We start from the raw sequence: 20,912 nt of genomic DNA on the forward strand, positions 1-20,912 counted from the left end.
CTGTTTCTATGCGTTTGGGCCTCCGTCCACACGTAAACGGCGTTTCAAATCACAGAAAATTGAGATTTTTTAAAACTCCTTTTTTGCGTTTACGTGTGGACGAGGAATACAGAGTTCGTCACGCAACGTCAAAGGTATGTGCCTTTTTTCACATCACGCTGTGCGCCATTATATTGTTTACATGAGATGAATTGCAGAATGGCAGATAGTCAGATTAACAGTATTTTGTCTCTATCTTCAGGTTTTACACACTTACATATACACATGCAGTTACTGTCCCTCTATTTAGGAAGGCAGAGGCATCACGTGTCATTATTTTACGTGTAGTTGTTTTTTCCTGTGTAATAATTTTCAACATACATTTCTCAAAAAATGCCTCTCTGTGCAAAATGGGTTTAAAAACATAAACAACTGTGGGATACTGTTTGTCTGTGATTTGGACAGGAGGAACGAATTGTGGCAGGATCAGCCTGATATTATTTGTATCCCACTGTAACTTTACTGTGTAAAGAGCTAACATCCAAAATGTCAGCAGTAGTTAGTTATTACAAGAATTGTTTGTGAACTAAAAATCAAGAATGTGGGATACTGTTTGTCCGTGATTTGGAGAGCCCAGCGCGTGCTCACAGGGAAAACCAATTCTGCAGGGGAGACCTACCTTGGCACTTGTGCAGGTGAAGCCAAAGGGAAGATTCACTTCACCATATTTTCTAGTCTTTGGCTTGGAAGGAAGTTGGTTTGGAAACATATTTAGCGATGCTTCATCTCCTGCTTTGCCTTTGTGTGGGAGCCCCGTCAAAAACCTGTCCATTATGATAGCGGTGTCCAAGCGTTCTTTTTTTTTTTTTTGTTTTCATACCACCCCCCCCCCCCCCCCCTGCTATGGCCCCACACTTTGGGAACCTCTGTCCTAAGGGATTAACAAAGCATTCAGATTCTGATACTGATGATTCTGACACCATGCACTGGTCCTTAGCAACATGCGCTAATCAACATGCTTCAGCTTGAATTTTATTTTGAAGAAGCGTAGAAAGTTGTGCACCGCAAAGTGTGGTGAGTGGGGTCAGCTGTTAGTGAAGATTGCCTTGATTTAAAAAACAGCATGCACAAAGACGCTGTTTGTTCTCGTGATATCAGCCAGCTCTGATCCTCAACTCAAAAGTTCACATGTCGATTGCTTTCTAAGTTAGCAAGTCTGATGTCCGTGGGGAAACTGCAGGTATGAATGGACAGAAGAGAACCTTCAATGTAAATGTCGATTACAGGTCCATGATAAGACGACTTTGAAGGGAGACTTAACAGTTTTAAAAGTTTTTTTTTTAATTTAATTAAAAAAATTTTTAATACAGTATGTAGGATTTTGGAGCTTCATGATCACACCCTGTAGGCTTTTCCCCTGATGTTTAGAGTCAGTTTTACATCTACTTCAGGCCCTTCAGCTCCATTATATGCAATACTCACAGTAATCTAATGAAGACACACCAAATTGATGTGTGGTTTTATTAGATTACCGCTATCATCATCAAAGTGATCAAGGGAATTCGAGAAACTAGTACCCAACCTGTGATTCCTAAGGATTCATAAACATATAATTTCATTGTTTATGAGGCAGTTTTTTTGTTTTTTTTATGAAGGGGAAAGTAAAGGTTTACCTCGTGTCCAGTTAAACACTCTGACATATGTGGAAATATTATTATATTTCCTTCTTTGCTTAATGGGTAGAATGACTCACAGAGCGAGTCAGTTATAAACATACAGCAGCTAGCTGTAATGTGCTTTGTGTATTTGTGTTCTCTTACAGACCAAAGGAGTGCCGCTGTTCCCGTGCATGGACTGCAGCTGTGTATTTAAGAAACTTGGCAGTCTGAACGCCCACATCAGCAAAATGCACATATCTGTGATTGAGGTGCCATCCAGCACTTCGGTAAGAGAAGCTTATGTACCAAACAAGAGAACATCCGCTAAAACAATTCTTTGGTCCAGCATCTGAACAGAGGGTTCTTAAGTGTCCTGTGGTCCTCATGTTTAATGTTAACGAGACACCCTGGAGTTTGTTTCCCAAATTAGTTCATACGTAGGCTGTTTACTTATACTTCAGAAAATTATGCTGTTTTTCTCTTCTTTTTTTTCCCTGAGGAAAGAAGTAGCTTCCCATAACTCGATTATGATCCAGAATTATTATCACTTTTTTCAGTGTGCCAGCAGCAGGAAAAACAAAGTGCAGCTCTAAAAAAAAACCTCAGCCGTATTAAATGCAGACAAGTCTAGTTTGATTCACTGTGGTTGGTAGCTTTAGCGAACCCCAGAGGCACTGTTACTGATAATGCTTCTCAAATTGTGGACTTTTATTTCCTTCCAGCTTTTTCCTTCTTTATCCAAAGATAACTGCACAGGATAAAGGGTTTTAGTTTGTTTTTTAGTGGTAGATAATGGTTGTGGTTTGTTTTTTTTGCCATTGGTATTTCAATACATCCATGTCACCACTGCTAGAAACTCTAAAAACCTCAATTTCAAAAGAGCAGCACCGTCTTTCAGTTTTGACCCGGTAAAATATTTCCTTCTGCTCTAGAACAACCAAGAACGGCTGCTGCCAAATTTGACCTGGTGTACAGTCATACAATGCAGCATAAAGCCAGTCGTCGCCCCAGTTTAGAACGAGAATGGTGTGTTTCCATTATTTGGTTGTTAGCAGGTTATTAATTACAGCCTTCATTATTCAGTGATGATCTACCTGCCATATCTACACTTAAACAAACCTTGTGTTGAGAAGTTGTATCTCCGTGTTAATATGTGCATAAATAATGTGGGCATTAATATTTTATTTAATAATCACCAGTGCTTTGTTTCAAGCTCAACAGAGCCACTAATCAAAGTTAAGTCATCCCACAAATTGTGGCCTGTCCCAGCTCTTCGTCACGTTGCTCTGTGTCTTTCTTGGTCCCCTCACCTCTTTTTTTGTCTTTTTTATAGGAGGCTGAAACAACAGGTCAGGCTCCAGGGGTGCCAGAAGGTGGCGAGGGAGTGACAGATGTCATCCAGCAACTTCTAGAGCTGTCAGAACAGGTCAGTGGGGAGACAGCCCAGCCCCAGCCCCCAGAGCCAGCTATCACAATGGAAACTGCTATTAACCAGGACATCCTACAGGTGAGTGGCGTGTAATCGCATGATTGTTACAATATAAAAAGCAGTATCCAGTAACAATCTGGACGACAATCCGCAGACCCAGCTTGTACATTACAGACATTAATCTTCACTCAATGAGAATGGACTAAAACTGCAGATAAACATGATATATTCAGACAGAAGTTTTAAAGTAAAAAGACTCCTGATCGATGAATGATATGCTCTGCTTTCGTTTGGTGATTGAATGTCAAGATTTTTCACTGTTCTGCAAACACCATCCATCCAGGGGAGAGGGCAGTTTAACAAATATGCACCAGGAACTTTTAGAGATGAGCATCATCACAGAGTTTAAAACGGCCTCTACTCCCCAGCATGATAAGATATGATTGTCGCTCAACTTTGCTTTGCATCATGGCTTTTTTTATTTTTTATTTTAATGGCCATATTAAGATTATTAGTACCTGAATAATGAGATATTTTTAAATAATCCCTTTCAGTGTTTTCAAAGATTTAAGCAGTAATCGTGTTTTCAATTTTGCGATTTTTTGCGATTTGTTAAAAGAACCTCGTTATTTACTGATGTCCACAGGTCATGCACTTTAAAGGGTTCTCTTTCAAGTAATAAAAAAATCCCTTGACTTATAATGACATTAGTGTGTGTGTGTTTTACTTTTAAACCGCTAAAAATGAAATGATTTTGTAAAGACGACTGTAATTTCTAAGTTTACACTACAATCACATCTTGATTGTTCGGTTGATTGCTTCTTTTCAAATCCATTGCTGTGGTTATTTGAAATTGCTTGTGTGTGTGAGGTGTGCATGTATATTAAAGTTGTGGTGGTCCTCTGGTACTACAGCAAGCGCTGGAGAACAGCGGGCTGAGTGTGGTCCAACCCCAGAGTGACGCCCCACCAAGAGAGTCACAGAACCAAACGAGCGATGGCGCTGTTGTGGAAAACAAGAAAGTGCAAAGTGCAGACAAACTGACCAGGGAGAAAAAGAGGAGCATTTTTAAGAAACCTATACAAATGCCAGGTAGGAGGGGATATTTTACTCTTTATAAGTTTACCCTTTCAGTGAGATTCATTTAATAAATACTGTTACAGAGATAATTGTTTTCTTTTTTTTTAAAATAAAATTATGTTCTGCCCTTTCCAGGCTCCATCAGGGAGGAGGATGGTGTTCGCTGGCACGGATGCCCCTACTGCTCCAAGGAGTTTAAGAAGCCCAGTGACCTTGTTCGGCACATACGCATCCACACCCACGAGAAGCCTTTCAAGTGCAAACAGTGCTTCAGAGCTTTTGCTGTCAAGAGCACCCTCACAGCACATATGAAGACGCACACGGGTATCAAGGCCTTCGAGTGTCAGAGCTGTCTGAAGTGCTTCTCCACCTCTGGCAGCATGAAAGTGCACATGCGGCTGCATACAGGTGAGAAGCGGGTCCGCTTTGTGAAGGGGTCACACTTAAAGCCATAGCAACACCAGCACACTTCACTTTATAGAGTCACTCCGTATGTTACATTATTTACTTGTTACTCTAGCATAGTCACTTTAAGCATAAGTTAAAGGAGAAGTGTGTGGGCTCTTAATATTATGTTTCAGCCGCTGTTATTTAGAATAAATAAGATATGTTGTGGTAAATTATGCAACAAATTGCTCAGGCAGGACCTGCATAAATCTAATGGTGCCACTAAAGCTAGAACCCTCATTTGTATTCATGTATATACTGTATACGCTATATGTGTTTGAGCTACTATGTGCGCCAGTGCATTAGTTTTTGTCTCTCTAATTGCTGTGTAGTGTCACTCTGTTAGGTGTTTACTTTAGTGCTGGTTGTGTGTTAGTTCTAAGGTAAAGTTTTGATAAATATGTTTTCAGACGTATGTTTCCAAAGGCTTCATGCTTTCAAAGTTTTATATCTGTTTTGTTTCATACACTGTTACCTGCTAAATGAAGGCTTTTAACCTTATGTAGCCAAAATTAAAGCAAATTACGAGAGCGTATATTTTTATATGTGTTATGTTTTCATGTTGATTTAGTTAATAACTTTAAAACCTCTATGTGAGTTTATATTTTCATTTTATTTGATTTTTCTGTTGTTGTTTAGAAAAAGTTATTCTCTAAATATTAATTTTACAAAACATCTATTTTTTTCCCTGACTTTTTCTAGGTGTGAGGCCTTTCCCCTGCCCTCACTGCGACAAGATCTTCCGTACGTCGGGACACAGGAAAACACACATCGCTTCTCACTTCAAAAGCTTGCAGCAGAAGAAGCATAAATTTCCACGGAAAGCAAACAAAGCCAAAGTGTCCAAAAGCAACCTACCTCTACCAGATATCCCCTTGCAGGAACCCATCCTCATCACTGACTTTGGTAAGAGGGCATGGTGACAGGCACATACCCACAAATATTGGGCAATGCTGCATTATTTTCACCACACAGAAGGCTAGCTGTTGTAAGCTCACGTGTTGTTTTTAACAGGTCTCATCCCATCCCAAAACCCCCGCCTGGCTTTTCAACAGTACCTGGATGTTGTGGGCAATGACCGGCCATACAAGTGCCAGTTCTGCAGTAAAGCCTATAAGAAGTCAAGTCACCTTAAACAGCATGTCAGGTAACGCTTCTATGTAATAGTGATGTTTCAGTGCATAGTCTCAAAGAGCGAGAACACAATGGCTTTTTGAGGGCCAGTGCAAGTGTTTTTTTCATAATTTGTTGCTAGTTGCTAGTTTCTTTTTAGAATACAACACAGGTGAAGAGAACTATGGTCAGGATAACCACGTATGTTGAAGGCTGGAGGTGAGAAGAGGCATCACTGACATTGACATTTAACAAGTCAGATACTGAATGACAGGAGGACACCACAGGCCATCAAAAGAGGAGACATCTTTGGTTCTGAAATTAGGTGTAGGCAAGATGCACAGTATCAACCCGTTTTTAATGGTCCTCTAGGGATAAACCCTAAAAGTGGAAATAACCTGCAATTTGAATATTTTCCCCCTAAAAAACAAAGTTTAGCAAATGCTTGTCTTTTTAGATTTGCGTCTACCATGAAATGATTTCACACTGAAGTCAGCAGAGCAGCGTGTCCCACAAATCCTTTCTTAGCTGATCTTATAATGTTAGGCTACATAATCATATCAGAGAAGTATTAACAAGTGTGTACCGCTCAGCAAGGTTTCATTTTGCTTGGCTTAAGCTCATCTGCAGACAGACAGAAGGAGAAACAGTGGAACAGATTAGAGGGAGTTGGAGGTTTGTTGACAGACATAATGAATTTGGTGAGAATGGAATAAATGAGATTGAATTCATGCAAGAGAAGAAAGAGAGCGTGAAGGGGAAGTACAGAAGAGTTGAAAAAGAGAAATAACTATATTCAGCAAACCCACTTCAACCTGTAAATATATATATACTCTTAATCCTTTTTTCCCCAGTTTATTTGCTTGTTTTACACCGCACATGGCTGAACTTTATTAACCTTGTTTCAAATGACCCTGTTATTTATGGATGGAGTGCAATAAGTGGTCTAATCACTCAGCTGCTCTGCTCTGTGTATCTCTGTTGAACTTTCTAGCCAATCTTTATGAAAGAAATCTAGTCATTTGTCTTTGAGGATAATGATAAATAATGATGCTGTCATGTGTGTAGTGCCTTTTTAATGGCTGGTGCCTCATTATTCTTGTTTTCTGGCAGATTTTGAGTTCTAACTTGTAATGCAAGCTGAGGATCTATGTTTCCTACGCCTACTGACAGGGCCCTTGAATTACCCATGAACCTGTACTGATACTTAAAAAATTTAGGGAATTTGATTCAAGTTCACCAAGTAATATATCATCCTGACAGGTCATGCTGGACCATGCATAGTGATTTTCCACCTTGTACTAAGGATATACCAATGAATTCTGTCCCTTTCGTTCCTTAGTATTGGCAGCATTCCTCAAAACCTCATCTACAGCAGTGTGCTAGTACCTTTTAGGCTGCTTGATGTCCCAATACACACTGAACCTGTTTTTGAATGTTGCCAGGTCTCATACAGGAGAAAGGCCCTACAAGTGTGTCCAGTGCAGTCGCAGTTTTGCCTCCTCGGGAGTCCTCAAAGCTCACATCCGAACACATTCGGGACTAAAGGCATACAGGTGTTGTATGTGCGACACAACGTTCACCACCAGCGGCAGCTTAAGGCGCCACATGACCACTCACAGTGACCTGCGACCTTACATGTGCCCCTACTGCCAGAAGACCTTTAAGTCATCACCTAACTGTAGGAAACACATGAAGACGCACAGGTCTGATTTCTGACAGTCTGCTTTTTCACAGATGGATTGGACTGTTTACAGGGATGTTGTTGTGCTCTGTAAATGTATCAATCAGAGCTATGTCCTGTCAAACCAGGTACGAACTGGCCCAGCAGCTACAACCCCAGTCAGGAGAAGACCCCCTGGGAGCTGGCACTGTAGCCCATGACATGCAAGTGGAAATAGAGGGTGACACTCTCCAGCAAGCCCCGGCTGAAACAGCAGAGCAGCAGAGCATGCTGGGACTGAGCCAGACAGAGGTTGTAAATGGAGGCCAGCAAGTGACACTGGACGCAAACCTGACTGTACAAGGAGAAGGTAAGAGCAACTGAATTCATGTCATATTATATAATGGAATATGTGCAAGTTGTGAAAGATTCAGTAGAACTCGTGAAAGCTGTAACACTGAAACCTCATTTTGCAGAGAAAGCGTAGCATTAAATTACCAAATTCTTCCAAAAACTCTGTGACTCAATTTCAAGAAAGTTTTCTGAGGTAATCTGTGCGTTGTGTGATTTAAGTTTCATTGCACTGAAAACTTGCAGTTTTCTTAAACATGTGTCAGAGAGCAGAATAACTTCAATGCACCTCCCCATCGTCTCCATCTGTTTGCTCTGTAGACCAACACATTTGGTTTCACGCAGTATAGCTCAGCACACAGCCTCCAGAGCTTTAGCACTCCAAGGATAGTAATAGAATGATTAGTAATCCCTCTCTAAGGTCCAGGATCTGGTCCCTTAAAGTAAATTGAAAGTCATCTCCAGAAAGAAGCAGCTCAGCCGAGCTGACATCAGAAAACTCTTTAGATTTAAAATGTACATCATGTAGTCAGGTTCCATAATCTTGACCTCAGCTATCTATATTTGATAAGACTTCATTAATATATAGAAAGCAAACCTACTTTGCATTTTAAAGAAGGTACACTGCTAAAAATAAAGTGTAGATTATAGTATTTTAATATGATACTTATAAATAAATATTGTCACACATAACACACAGTTATTTTTGTTATTCTAAAAATGTTCTGTGCATGTAACTGTGAATGGTGAGCTGTGTTAGTTAGGGAATCTGCCATGTAACTTCCTTTTTAACCTCAACTGAAAGTTTAACAGTGGAAATATTGTTCCACTGTTTGTTTCTGTGAGCACTAACTAACTTGTTGCTTTGCATCTCTTTCTTTGTCGTGACAGACTCATATGTGACTACCCAGCATGCTTTGCCTCAGAATATCAGCCAGTTTGAGACACCAGCACTTCCTCAGTCTTCGTTTGACCAGCAAGCTCTAACACAAGGTATAAACATAGCATGTGTGGGCTGTTATGTGACAAAGATAACATGGTATGTTTATTTGCTGTATCGTCTGTGCAAAACACAGGTTCACTGTTTCAGAACTCAAGAGCCAGAACTATATGAAGAGTAGTAGTAACTCGTGCATAGTACCTTTAGTTATATGCACGCTTTCTGTTATAAGGCTTAACTAACAAAGTGTAGGTATTGGCCATATTAGTTATGAAATCTCTTATTTTGAATTAATACCAAAGGAAATCAGTCACACAAAAATAGAATTGGTGGAATAACCCTTACTTCAGCTTCACAAAGCTTCCAAATGACAGAGCGGTCGTGGGAGAACGGAAGACTCTTTACAATTCCCACAACAAACCGAACAACAGTTAATTTCATCAAACTATATATACCCTCTACCAATGTGTCTGGTATCTCTATATGTCTTTTGAAATCAGTGTGTTCTCAAACATTTTTCTTCTTCTTCTTGCACTAACTCACCATGGCGGCTGACTGCTGTTGCCAGCCAGCTTCCTTTGTGATCAGCATCAAACATCTGTGAGGCAAACTGAACTTTTCAGTTCTGTGAGGAGGTTCAAGAGATTCTGTTGAACTTCAACCTTGACATGAACAGAGCTGGAGTTGTTGTCATTTTAGGAATGAAGACATATGGATTTGTCAAAAAAATTGATGTGTATGATTAGCTAGGCTTTTCATCATCAATTTATCTTTTTACTCCTGCAGGTCAGCTGTCAGGACTGAAGCCTTATTATTTACTAGGGTGTGAAGTACTACAGCTAATGACACTGGTCTCTGGGAGAAGCCCTGTATTTCTTGCTACTTTATATATGTGTTGTTTACAGTAACTACACTGTGGTTGATTTAAGGTTCACACACTGTTTCTGCTGCACATTTGGTGGCTCTTAAAAGTGTCACATAAAGAATGTGCCCACACTGCCACTTTATTAACGCTACAGTCACACTAGAGAAAACAGTGATTGAGGTCGCGGCGCGAACAAAAACATTGTGATCGGATACTCTAAGGCAGCGGTCTCCAACCTTTTTTGCGCCACGGACCGGTTTATGCCCGACAATATTTTCACAGACCGGCCTTTAATGTGTCGCAGATAAATACAACAAAATAAAACTAGTACCGGTACCGAAAAAAAGAAGATTTATTCATAACACACGTGAAAAGACCAAGGAAAACCGAGTTAACGATCAAAACGATAACAAAATAACGCTGAAAACCGATAAAAACCCTGAAAACCACACATTTCACACCTGAGCCTCAACTCTCGCGGCCCGGTACCAAACGACTCACGGACCGGTACCGGTCCGAGGCCCGGGGGTTGGGGACCGCTGCTTTAGATCATATCAGTGCTTTTTACATGAAAGCAAACATGTACGCATCTGCCTTTACATGGTTAAGTAACTTTGTGACATGCTGAAGTTGGATTGGAGATGGGAAATGACGAACGCAAAAACAATTTTCTGGTATGAATCAGAAATGGAAGAGGAAAAAAATCAAACAATTTATTGTCTTTTTACTGGTGCTCCCTGGTCCGAGGCCCAGGGATTGGGGACTGCTGCTCTAAGGAGCTTGGAAAGAAAAGTGTCTGGACTTCTTCAAGTTGCTTGAAGACGTTTCACCTCTCATCCGAGAAGCTTCTTCAGTTTTAGGGTCAAATGGTGGAGAGTCCCAGATTTAAACCCCAAAGGGGGGGTGTACAATGATCTGTTGCTGTCTGCACAAATGCAAATTCACATTAGCTACTTACATTCAGAGTCCAGCCAGGGCATCATAGATTTGGAACATCTGTCTGCTTTTATAAATTCGATTAAATTACTTGCAAACCTTTGCGATTCTGTCCAAGAGTGATTGTAGCCAGTCTTCAGTTTGGAGACAGACTGCTTTCCTTCAGGCAACCCGTGCAATCGCCTCAAACTGCATGCATGAATGCAAAAACAATTCAAGACAGTCACCTTGTGTTCTTTTAGCCAGTGCAATAATTGCAGAATATTCTTGTAACAGCCTCTAGGGTGTACATCACACAGCATCAGTTCAGCTTTAATTATGTAGCATGGCAACTGTTATCTCAAGGGAAGCTTTACATTGTAATGTAAAGACCTCACAGTATTATAAAGGTAACCTAGAGGTCCCCAATGAGCAAGCGCTTTGCAGTAGTGAGGGGGAAAAACACTTTTATCTGGAAGAAGTGGAAAAAAAGCAAAGAGAGAAGAAGAGCACAGATAAACAAACAATACCAGCTATAACAATAAAACACCTTTCTGCTGCAGGCTGAAATCCCAGGGTCGGTCTGACACTTTGGAAGACTGATAGTGTTGAGTTCAGCTTTTTTTTTTTTTTTAAATCAATAAAAGCCATCCTCCCTGATGGCTGATATTGTGCTGTGTAATGCAGATCTTAGAAAAACACTTTTTCAGATTTCATAGATTCCTATTATAATTCCTATTATGTTTTTAGTTGAAAAAAAGTGAAACATGTCTTGTGTTTGTTTTTTTTTTGTTGTTTTTTTCAGGTAGACCCAATATTGCTGTCAGCCAGAGGTTAGACCTTTCGATTTGACTATAAACAAGACTGATTTTCTCGTCTGACTCCATCTAGGCTTCACCATCACTGAAACGAGCTACAATCAGTCCCAGTTCTCCACAGTCCAGCAGCTGCAGGACTCAAGCACTCTGGAGTCTCAGGCCCTTTCATCCAGCTATCACCCTCCAAATCTGCTTCATGTCCCACCTGCTGAGGTGGTAAGTTATGAGTAGCTTTCCTTCTTTCATTTTAAATACATCATTACATTTTCATTAGTGTGCAACCACCTGAAACTAAAAATCGTGTTTTCACTGGGTTCAAATCAGCCCACTGGATCTGATATAGAGAGACGGCCCAAAATGTTGCGTATTATTTCTACAGTAGCAAATAAAATGCTAAAAACACAATGAGGTCACATGACCTTCTTTCATATACTGTCTGTAGACTCTACCATGCATATGTTATGCATATACTAGTGTCCTTGAAAGTGCACATGTATTTGTATGTGTTTTAAGTTGAGCCAGTATTGATCTTTTTTTATGCAGACGAATGGGCTTCTTCAGCAGAGCAGTCAAAACGACCTCCAGTTGCCTACAGAGACACAGGAGTACCAGGAAGACTGTGAAGACAACACTAAGAGAGCCTACAGGTGTGTGTGTTTCCATGTACCTATACGACTGTCTTAAGAAATGACTCCCACCTCTTTAGTGTTTAAATTACTATCTTTTAAAAACATCATTAGTTTGAATTACAACTTCCACACTTCCTTGCCTGTCTGTGCACCCATATTTCTCAAAGGCAGGTTCTGCAGTTTGTCTTTGCTAAATTATTTCAGAAATCTGTCAGGATAGATGAAGGTCATTAGCTGAGCTCTAGTCAAAGGTCTCCTCTCCAGTTTTCTCTGCTTAGGCCAGATGATTCGGGACATTCAGTGAGATTACCAAAGCTGTTCTTGTTATATTTGCTACAAGTGACTGTACTTTAAAGTACATCTTTGCCCATTCTTATGTTGTCCACAATCTGCTCCCTCTATCATCATGACTCACCTCCTCCTGGATTGACTACCTTAAGGCTGATCCATTACGGAAGTGATCTCAACCGTACAATGAGCAGAACCTGGTTTACACCACAGCATTTGGCATTCAGACTGAAGAGTTCAATTTTTATCTCATCAAAGTAGAAAATGTGCCCTTGTGTTGTTTGAGAGCAGTTTTACAGACCACGGGTAATTCGAGGGTAGTGTCAGTCTGCTCATTCCACCATTTAGAGCTGATTTCTGCAGCACTTACGCCTGATGAGTCTGGGTGCTGCAGGTTTTCTGACATGATCACTGATCATAAACCTCTGCTAGGCTCTCCTGTCCTTTTTTCTTGATCTACAGTCTTGTTATTAATTTTGTGTCGCCTAAATCACCCAAACAAATCTGTTTCCAGAGCCTAAAAAGATTAATGATATGAAGTGTTATAAGCAGTGACCTTGAGGAGGCAGATGGTTTATAACTTTGTCCTTAATAACTTTACCTAACTTTGTTATCAGCGTCTTTCAATTTAAACTTTTGCACAGATAAAGCAATAGTATTTACAGAGATTTATTCGCTCATGTGTCTCAGGCTTCTCATTATGTTGAAATGGATTGACATAATTTTTTGTCTACTTATTTTGCCTTATTTAGGGATTTAACTGAAATGAAATTCAATATTATTGGTTTTCTAATTTATTTCTAGTTAGACAGTTGGTGACAGTTTGCTGTCTATCCATACAGTCCATAAAAACTGACCAGAGAATAGTTCAGTTTCTAAATAAATCTAAATACTTTAACTGCACTATGTGGCTACTGCTACTGGGCCAAACTCTTTTATATTCGAAAAGCTGAGCCTGTAGTTTGTACTAAATTATTCAGTTTAGCTCTGGCAGATGATGTAAAGGCTCACCTGACTGACGAGTGGCCTATCTTTGCAATACAGCCCAGGGCCTTTGCTTCATCATGTCCTCTTCCTATGCCCTGCATTTCTTCTCTTTCTTTTATTATCATTATCAGATAATGCCTTATGCTTTTATGTGGTTTATGGTCACGTTTAAGAGAAGACTAACAGATGTTGCACAAAACCACCAGTTAAAATAAAACATGTTTGCGAAAGGCAAGGTGCTGTTTTCTTAAGCTGTCTTGTGTGTATGTCCTTTCTCTATTTCACAAATAACAAGGCAGTGTTGATCATACGTCCAGTGAAATATTGCTATGTTATTAAAAATGTAATAAAATAATTACATGTTAAGAATTGTTCTAATTCGCATAAATTACTCTCCCAGATCTGGTGAATAACAATAATTCATAAAGATTTACAGCGATTCATTCATTCATGTTGTTGTTGTTTTTTCCATCATCAGGTGCAGTTGGTGTAGTAAAGCCTTTAAAAAGTCAAGCCACTTGAAACAGCACGTGAGATCGCACACTGGGGAGAAACCATTCGGATGTAACCTCTGTGGACGAGCCTTTGTATCAGCTGGAGTACTCAAGTCCCATCTGAATACCCATACAGGTGAGCTCGAGGTCGAGTATGCCATGTTTCACAATGGCATCCTAATTAAATTATCTGCACTCTAGTCCTTCAAAAGTGGAATAAGTCTATGAACTAAACATACTAAACATGACATTGATTTCATTTTAATTTTTTAATTTGTAAGTCTTTTCAGGGACTGGCAGTAACAGTAGTGACACCCTAGAGCAGGGGTCGGCAACCTGCGGCTCCGGAGTCCTTAAAGTGCGGCCCCGCGTGGTTTGGGAAAATAAATTAGAAGTATTTAGCTGAAGTGTAATTTATTTATGTTAGTTCTTTTTTAACTTGTAGTTCTAAATTGGAAGATTATTGTGATATTGAAATATAAAAATAAAATTATATTTTATTATTTTTTCATCGTTCAAAATAAGCATCACACTCGCGGAAGCCGGTATACTGCCGAAACGCCGTGCATATATCGAGACTTTCAACCCCAGGTAGGCCAATTATGGCTCTTTGGATCCACATTATGTCAGCAGCTATTCTCCACTGTGAACTATGTTAAAAACAAACACCGCTCACGCCTCACAGATGACAGCTTACAGTCCTGCGTAAAGATGAAAGTGACTTCGTACAGCCCCGATTTGCAGACGCTGTGCGCAGAGGTTCAGGAGCAGAAGTCCCATTGTAAACATATCACGGCAGACCCGACAATGTTTCCATGAACATGCTTTTCAGCATCTCTTTATTGACCACTTTTCACACACGGTTGCTGTACGCATACAGCCGGCTGTAGCTTTTCAGCTCACAGCCCGACACACACCAACACAACAGCACAGATAGCACAAACGTTAAGGTGGCGAGGCGTGATTGCGGGTGCTGCTCAGGTGCGTCCGCCTCCCCTGCAGCGGCGCTGCAGACGACGCCCCGCCACATACATTAACCAGGTAAAATACATATTTAGGCAGAATTTTGCAAATATCTATTTTTCATTTTTTTTAGCAGCATAGTGCTTTTTTTCCCAATTATTTTGTTAAAAGTCAGGTCAAGGCTCCAAAAGCCCAAAGGCAATATAAGGGTGGTGGCTCACAGCAGTTTTTGTTTGCTACATGGATCATTTTAGTTCCTTTTGTTATATTTCTTTAAGAGTTCAAAATGTGTTAATTACATAAATAAAATGTAATTTTCTCTCTAGCACTTCATGGATTTCATAAGCAACACACCTTAGTTGTTCACACAAAGCATAAAGGTAAAAAACAATATATACAGTGTTATCTTCATTTTAGATGTCAAAAAGTATTTGCGGCTCCCAGTGTTTTCTTTTGCGTGGAAACCAGGTCCAAATGGCTCTTTGGGTGTTAAAGGTTGCTGACCCCTGATCTAGAGGCTGTCACAAGGATCACACAACACCTTGCCTCTGTTCTGTCTTCCCAACAGGAGTGAAGCCCTTTAAGTGTAATGTTTGTGATGCCTCCTTCACCACAAATGGCAGCCTGAATCGCCACATGATCATTCACATCAAGTCTTTCAAATGCTCCATGTGTGATGAGAGCTTCCGGACCAGCCTGCTATGTAAGAGGCATATGAAAAAGGAGCATGCCATGGAAGATCAAAGTAAGCATTACTGCGTTGAGTTATACTGTATTTATATTAAACTATATGGTCTCTCCATCTTACACTGTTATGCAGAGCTGTACATGCACCACTTTTCCTTCAGTGAAGAGTGCCACATTAATCAAGTACAACATACATTATATCAGGCTTCAGCTTGTCTGAGTGCATCTTTGTCTCAGTCCAAGCTGCCTTGCATCAAAAGAAAGTGTCAACCAAAGATAGAAAGTGGAAAACAAGCTGACTCTGTTTATCACAGTTATAGGCTTGGAGTCAAGTCAAGATGTGGAAGAAGAGGAAAATGAGGAGGAAAGTGAACAAAAGACATCAAAGAGGAGGGGTTTGGAAATTATCACGTTCACTGAAGAGCAGGCGGCCGAATTGGCGAAGGATCCCGGCGAGGAGGCCTCAGTTTCGGAGCGAATACTTTCCCAGTCGGCAGCTGAAAGAGATCGGATCAGTGAGATTAAAGACAAAGCCGTGGAGCTGGAAACCGAACCCAAGTTTGCCAACTGCTGCAATTACTGCCCTAAGAGCTTCAAGAAGCCCAGCGACCTCGTCAGGTAAATGTTGTGCTGCGTATATCAGTTTAGAAGAACTTTGTTTGTCTGCAGTAGTCAAAGTCTGAATTGTGTGAGTGTTGACGGTTGGAGGCTTATAGGACTGTGGACCTTATTTAGTTTTACAGCACTTGTCTGAACTGAATAATGACACAGCATAATAGCATTAACATTGCTACTGTGTCCTCACACCCACAGTTGGGCTGTGAAAATGCAGTGGAGATTGCATTAACCATCTAAAGGAAATAAGAAACAGCCTTAGATATAAATCATCAAGCTATAATTTAATGCATTAAGTAGATGTTGGATAGATTAAAAACAAGCAATAGTTTATATGTATGAAGCCAAAGAAAACAAACCAAGGACATCAGAGAGGAGGTCAAAATAAATGCATTTTAAATCTCTTCAAATTCTGCTCCATGTTATTAAAACTGCGCCACAAACACATTTTTTTCATGATCTTTTTCAGTTTCTCAGCTAAACAACTCACCAGAAAGATAAACTGTATGTCCATGGATGATAACCATTTGTATATATCTATTCATATTAGGGTGTGTCTTTACTTTATAATGCATTTAGTTTGTTTAAAAGAAATGTAATCATCACTTTGATATTCTCATGTGTCCTTGTGCTCTTGCAAGTATAACTATATCAATCCTTTTCAATGTCCAGACACATCAGGATCCACACAGGAGAGAGGCCTTACAAGTGTGACGAATGTGGGAAGAGTTTTACAGTGAAGTCGACCCTGGACTGCCACGTTAAAACACATACAGGTTAGTGGTTAATCAGTAGAATATGTTGCTGACTTGTTTGTGTCACCACAAACACCAACCTTACCTTAAAGAAGCTGACACAGTAAGATTGAGCTCTGTTAATTCCGTTCGTTTTAGTAGACCTAGCTAAGTTAGCCTTTTATTGCCAGTGTCCAGTACTAAAGTGCTAAGCTGTGCTAACAAGATGCTGACTGTTGTATGTAGTTTTTCTAACTGTAAAAAGAAAATAAATGAGTTTTCCACAAGGCTGGGCTATTTTCACAGGAATTTCGTTTGTTATTCATCTGCATGTATAACCCAACTGTACTCCATTGTTAACAGTAGTCATATATTTGTATAACACTTTTTTTCAAACACACAGTCAAGAATACATTCATACATAACATTAGGTTTTATAAAAATGGCTGTACATCGTAACAAGATGATGCAGTGCTTTAGTAATTTAAAATAAGAGCATGGACCAAAAAGGGCCCTAATCTAATGATTAGAGAGACCAACTGCTGGAATACAGTCTCAGCAGATCGGCTTATGCAGCTTATCTACTGAGACCTTGACATTTGTAGCCATTTAGATGTGATTAATAGCATCTTAAAATGCATTGTGAATTTTACAGGACAACGAGATCACTGAAAAGTGCACGCCTAAAGCAAGAGATAAGAGAAAAAGAAAAAAAAATGTTTATTAAAAGTAGTAAAAGTTATTGGCTGACATTAAAGGTTTGACATTTTTCTCTTTCTCAGATCAAAGAACCAAGACTAGATTCAAGATTCAAAATTCACATGCTGGTCAAAAATAAGCCTGCTCTTTGATGACACTGATAACACACAAAGAAAACAGATGATCGCAAAGGCCAATTGGTGCACCCTGCGGTTTTTAAAGAGCAACGATTCATTTTCAGTTTGCCGCACATAACATCCTCTTTGTTTCTTATTCAGGTCAGAAGCTTTTCAGCTGTCATATGTGCAACACCTCCTTCTCTACAAAGGGGAGCCTGAAGGTGCACATGCGCCTCCACACTGGCTCCAAGCCCTTCAAGTGTCCCTTCTGCGAACTCCGCTTCAGAACTTCGGGTCACCGCAAAACACACATCCAGTGTCACTTCCGTCCAAACGCCGACGGCCGCAAATCCAAGCGCTCTTCCTCGTCCTCCAGTCAGGCCAGACAGGGTCAAGACCCAGTGACTGGGCAGGGTGTGGCTCCAAGTCAGGGGCAGCAGCCAACTGGATCAGAGGCTCTTCAGTCTGTGGGGCTGCTGCAAACACCCAGCGCTGACCCCAGCATTTACCTCCCAGCTAACCAGGTTCTCACAGGGCAGTTTGACCAGAATCTACTGCAGTCAGGACTAGTAGGACAGGCCCTACTGCCCGCCTCCATGTCAGGTAGGGATAATTAATGAGCCATTACTTTAATGCTGTAAAAGAGAGAATTGCAGCAAGAACAATGGTGTTTTGTTTATAACACACCTTTGATTTTCGCTGACAGGTCCTAATGTTTTCAGTAAAGCACCATAAGAGCATGAAATGAGTGAAGACTGGTGCCCAAATTTTAATATCCAAGATATCACTGTGCAGTATTATTGACAACCCACTGGCAACACATTTCTTGTGAATGCCACAAAGAGTTACACATTGCTTGGTAGAAATGATAGGTGTATGATTAATGCGCCAACAGTTGGTTGTTGTCAGCGTTTGTGACAGGAATGCCCAGAGGATCATCATTTGTAGTGGCGTCTCATTGCTTCATATTCAGTTGGCAACATCAAGGGCAAAAAAGGGTTGCACCGCGGCACCCGATGTCAAGCAGACAAAAACACGCCTTCATTGAAGCCCCAGCGCAGTGCATGGTTGTTTTTGAAGGAAATCGGTCTTTATGTGATGAGAAAAGTCTATCAAAGCATCTCCAAACATTCACAGTGATCGAATAAAAGAAAAGGGAAACAACAAATGATGCAGGGACGACATTGTGATTATTAATTGGGTTTTTGGAGGAGCTCTGATTTCTAAATGCAGCACTGCAGTCAAACATTCGCTAAAATGTTTGAGACGATTAGGTTGAAGTCTGGCAACATATAAATTTACTTTTCCCACCCTTCACCTGGAGCAGGACAGTGCTTCCCCCCCCCCCCCATGTTTCATGTCACTGAAAGCAAACCTCCTCACCCTCTCTCTTTCATCATCTGGGGAATAACTGGATCCAGATTTTTCTTTGTTGTCTGTCAGTCTTTAGCAGGCAAGTTTCATTAGATATTCTGCTCTCATATAGATTTTTCCACTCCAGAAGAAACCATTAGGGTAGCTATGGTAGCTCAGAAACTCTGCATACAATGTGTTGGAGGTCATGATCTTTGACATCTAATGTAAAATTAAGTTATCTGAAATCAGGGGTATCATTATCTCTTGTTTTAAAGTTGTGTTTCAACATAGAAAACTTTTAACTCACATTTTCCTGCTAAGAACTGTTATCCATTAACCGTTAATTATAGTCTTATTCGCGTGGTCCTAATCCTGTATTATTACATAGCTACTCTCCTGTCAAACATTTACATATGTTTGTGTCTGTGTGTGTGCCTCAGCTGCAGGAGACTTGACCGTGTCGCTCCCAGATGGCCTTACCACGCTGGACGGCATCCACTTGCAGCTGACGCCCGCCAACCTGGTGTGTCCCAACGTCCAGATCTCCGGCATCGACACCAGCAACATCAACAACATCACACTACAGGTTACACATCACCCCTGCCGAACTCTGTGTTATTATCCATATTACTATCCATGTCTAGCCAGCCTAATGTAGGTTGAGATGTGCTCCGAAGAAAACGTGTTTGAGTAATGGTTATTGAAATAGTGTAAGCTATTGAAGGGTGAGTGGTGGCAGGGTGGCAGTCATGCTTCTGAGTAATCGACAGGGAGGCACATCCTATAGTGATACATGCTAGGAATGAGAACAGTGTCAGTCAACAAAGTCATACATACATGTTTAAAAGCATTGAAAGGAAATCTTATCATTACTTTATTCCATAATGTAAAAGAAAAGTAAATCCTAACATTGTTGCTGATTCCCCCACACATGCTCTCCTTCATTTTCAAGTTAAGTAATACTCTCTCCTTTCAGATCGATCCCGCCCTCCTGCAGCAGACTCTACAGCAAGGCGGCCTCCTCTCGCAGCCCCTGAGTGTCGATACAGGTCTGGTCTCCCACTCAGGGAGCCAGCTCATGTCTACGACTGACACCTCAGTGTCTGCCAACGTTGTCATCCACCCACTGACCAGCCTGGCCTTGCAGCCCTCCACTATCACACCTGCGCAGGTCACAATGGCTGGACTATCTGAGCAGGATGCTGCCAGTATGTATGACAGCTCTAAGTGAAAAAAACATACAGAGTGGCCACATTGTACTAGGAGGTCACCATCTGTGTTGTGTTGCTGTGGGTTGTGCAGGTTCTCAGGACCTAAGCAATGTCATGGGCAGCTCTGCGCTAGTGGCAGGTGGCAACAGCGGTCAGGAGATCACCCTGACCATCAACAACTCCAGCCTGACACAAGCTCTCGCCCAAGTCCAGGCTTCAGCTGCTGGTTCTGGCACAGCAGGAGGAAATCCTCAGGAGATCACCCTCACCATATCAGGTAGAAACAAAAATATCAAATACCAAAAATACACAGCTCTGCTGAACATGTTTTTTTAGTAAAGGCAGAAAGGGGCTATTGATAACAAAGATGGGAAAATAATAATAAAAAAAAAAGCTCTCAACTATCAGTATTGATTTTCTCACTCAGGCAAACACACTAGCAGGCAAAGAGGAAAAAATGAAGCCAATAATAACTCAGAGCCACTTCACAAACCCAGATCTAAAGACACTCTATTAGAGGCCATTTTTCAGCTTTTGTATACACCATCAGCATCACCCATTTGGCTGTATCATCTGGGGATTTAAAGTTCATTGCATCAACAATGTGAAGGAGGGATGTAGCTGTATCACTAAGCCTGCTAAGTCTACTCAGCTCAGCTCAATCTCTCTTTCATTTCAGCCCTCTGACTTATTGTATCGTGATTGCAGTCTTTCAGATTAAAGCTTTAAGAAGCTATTCTCATTTTAAGTTTTTTATTTATGAATAAGTGCAGTCATAAAAACAGCATTGTATGCAGTTCCATCAAAAATAAGATTTTTTCCTGCCCAGGCAGCAGAAATTGTTGGGCTGGAAATTCATCGTCTTAAGAGAG

General features: G+C 40.7%; 1 protein-coding gene across 1 annotated transcript in view; it reads left to right on the top strand.

Moving 5' to 3' along the window:
- Positions 1-20,912, top strand: part of LOC146377401 (zinc finger protein 236) — a 54,271-nt gene that overhangs the window by 16,228 nt on the left and 17,131 nt on the right. The window contains exons 7-25 of the mRNA XM_084945063.1: positions 1,802-1,924; positions 2,971-3,144; positions 3,981-4,158; positions 4,282-4,554; positions 5,296-5,499; positions 5,608-5,740; positions 7,152-7,412; positions 7,519-7,739; positions 8,612-8,713; positions 11,332-11,474; positions 11,802-11,905; positions 13,641-13,792; positions 15,188-15,364; positions 15,621-15,924; positions 16,594-16,697; positions 17,633-18,076; positions 19,270-19,415; positions 19,806-20,037; positions 20,132-20,317. Coding sequence (XP_084801189.1) covers positions 1,802-1,924; positions 2,971-3,144; positions 3,981-4,158; positions 4,282-4,554; positions 5,296-5,499; positions 5,608-5,740; positions 7,152-7,412; positions 7,519-7,739; positions 8,612-8,713; positions 11,332-11,474; positions 11,802-11,905; positions 13,641-13,792; positions 15,188-15,364; positions 15,621-15,924; positions 16,594-16,697; positions 17,633-18,076; positions 19,270-19,415; positions 19,806-20,037; positions 20,132-20,317 — 3,661 coding nt within the window. The remainder of the gene's footprint in view (positions 1-1,801; positions 1,925-2,970; positions 3,145-3,980; positions 4,159-4,281; positions 4,555-5,295; positions 5,500-5,607; positions 5,741-7,151; positions 7,413-7,518; positions 7,740-8,611; positions 8,714-11,331; positions 11,475-11,801; positions 11,906-13,640; positions 13,793-15,187; positions 15,365-15,620; positions 15,925-16,593; positions 16,698-17,632; positions 18,077-19,269; positions 19,416-19,805; positions 20,038-20,131; positions 20,318-20,912) is intronic.

The sequence above is a fragment of the Perissodus microlepis genome, chromosome 11, assembly GCF_051167445.1.
Source record: "Perissodus microlepis isolate ML-2025 ecotype Zambia chromosome 11, ASM5116744v1, whole genome shotgun sequence".
Classification (NCBI taxonomy): Eukaryota; Metazoa; Chordata; class Actinopteri; order Cichliformes; family Cichlidae; genus Perissodus; species Perissodus microlepis.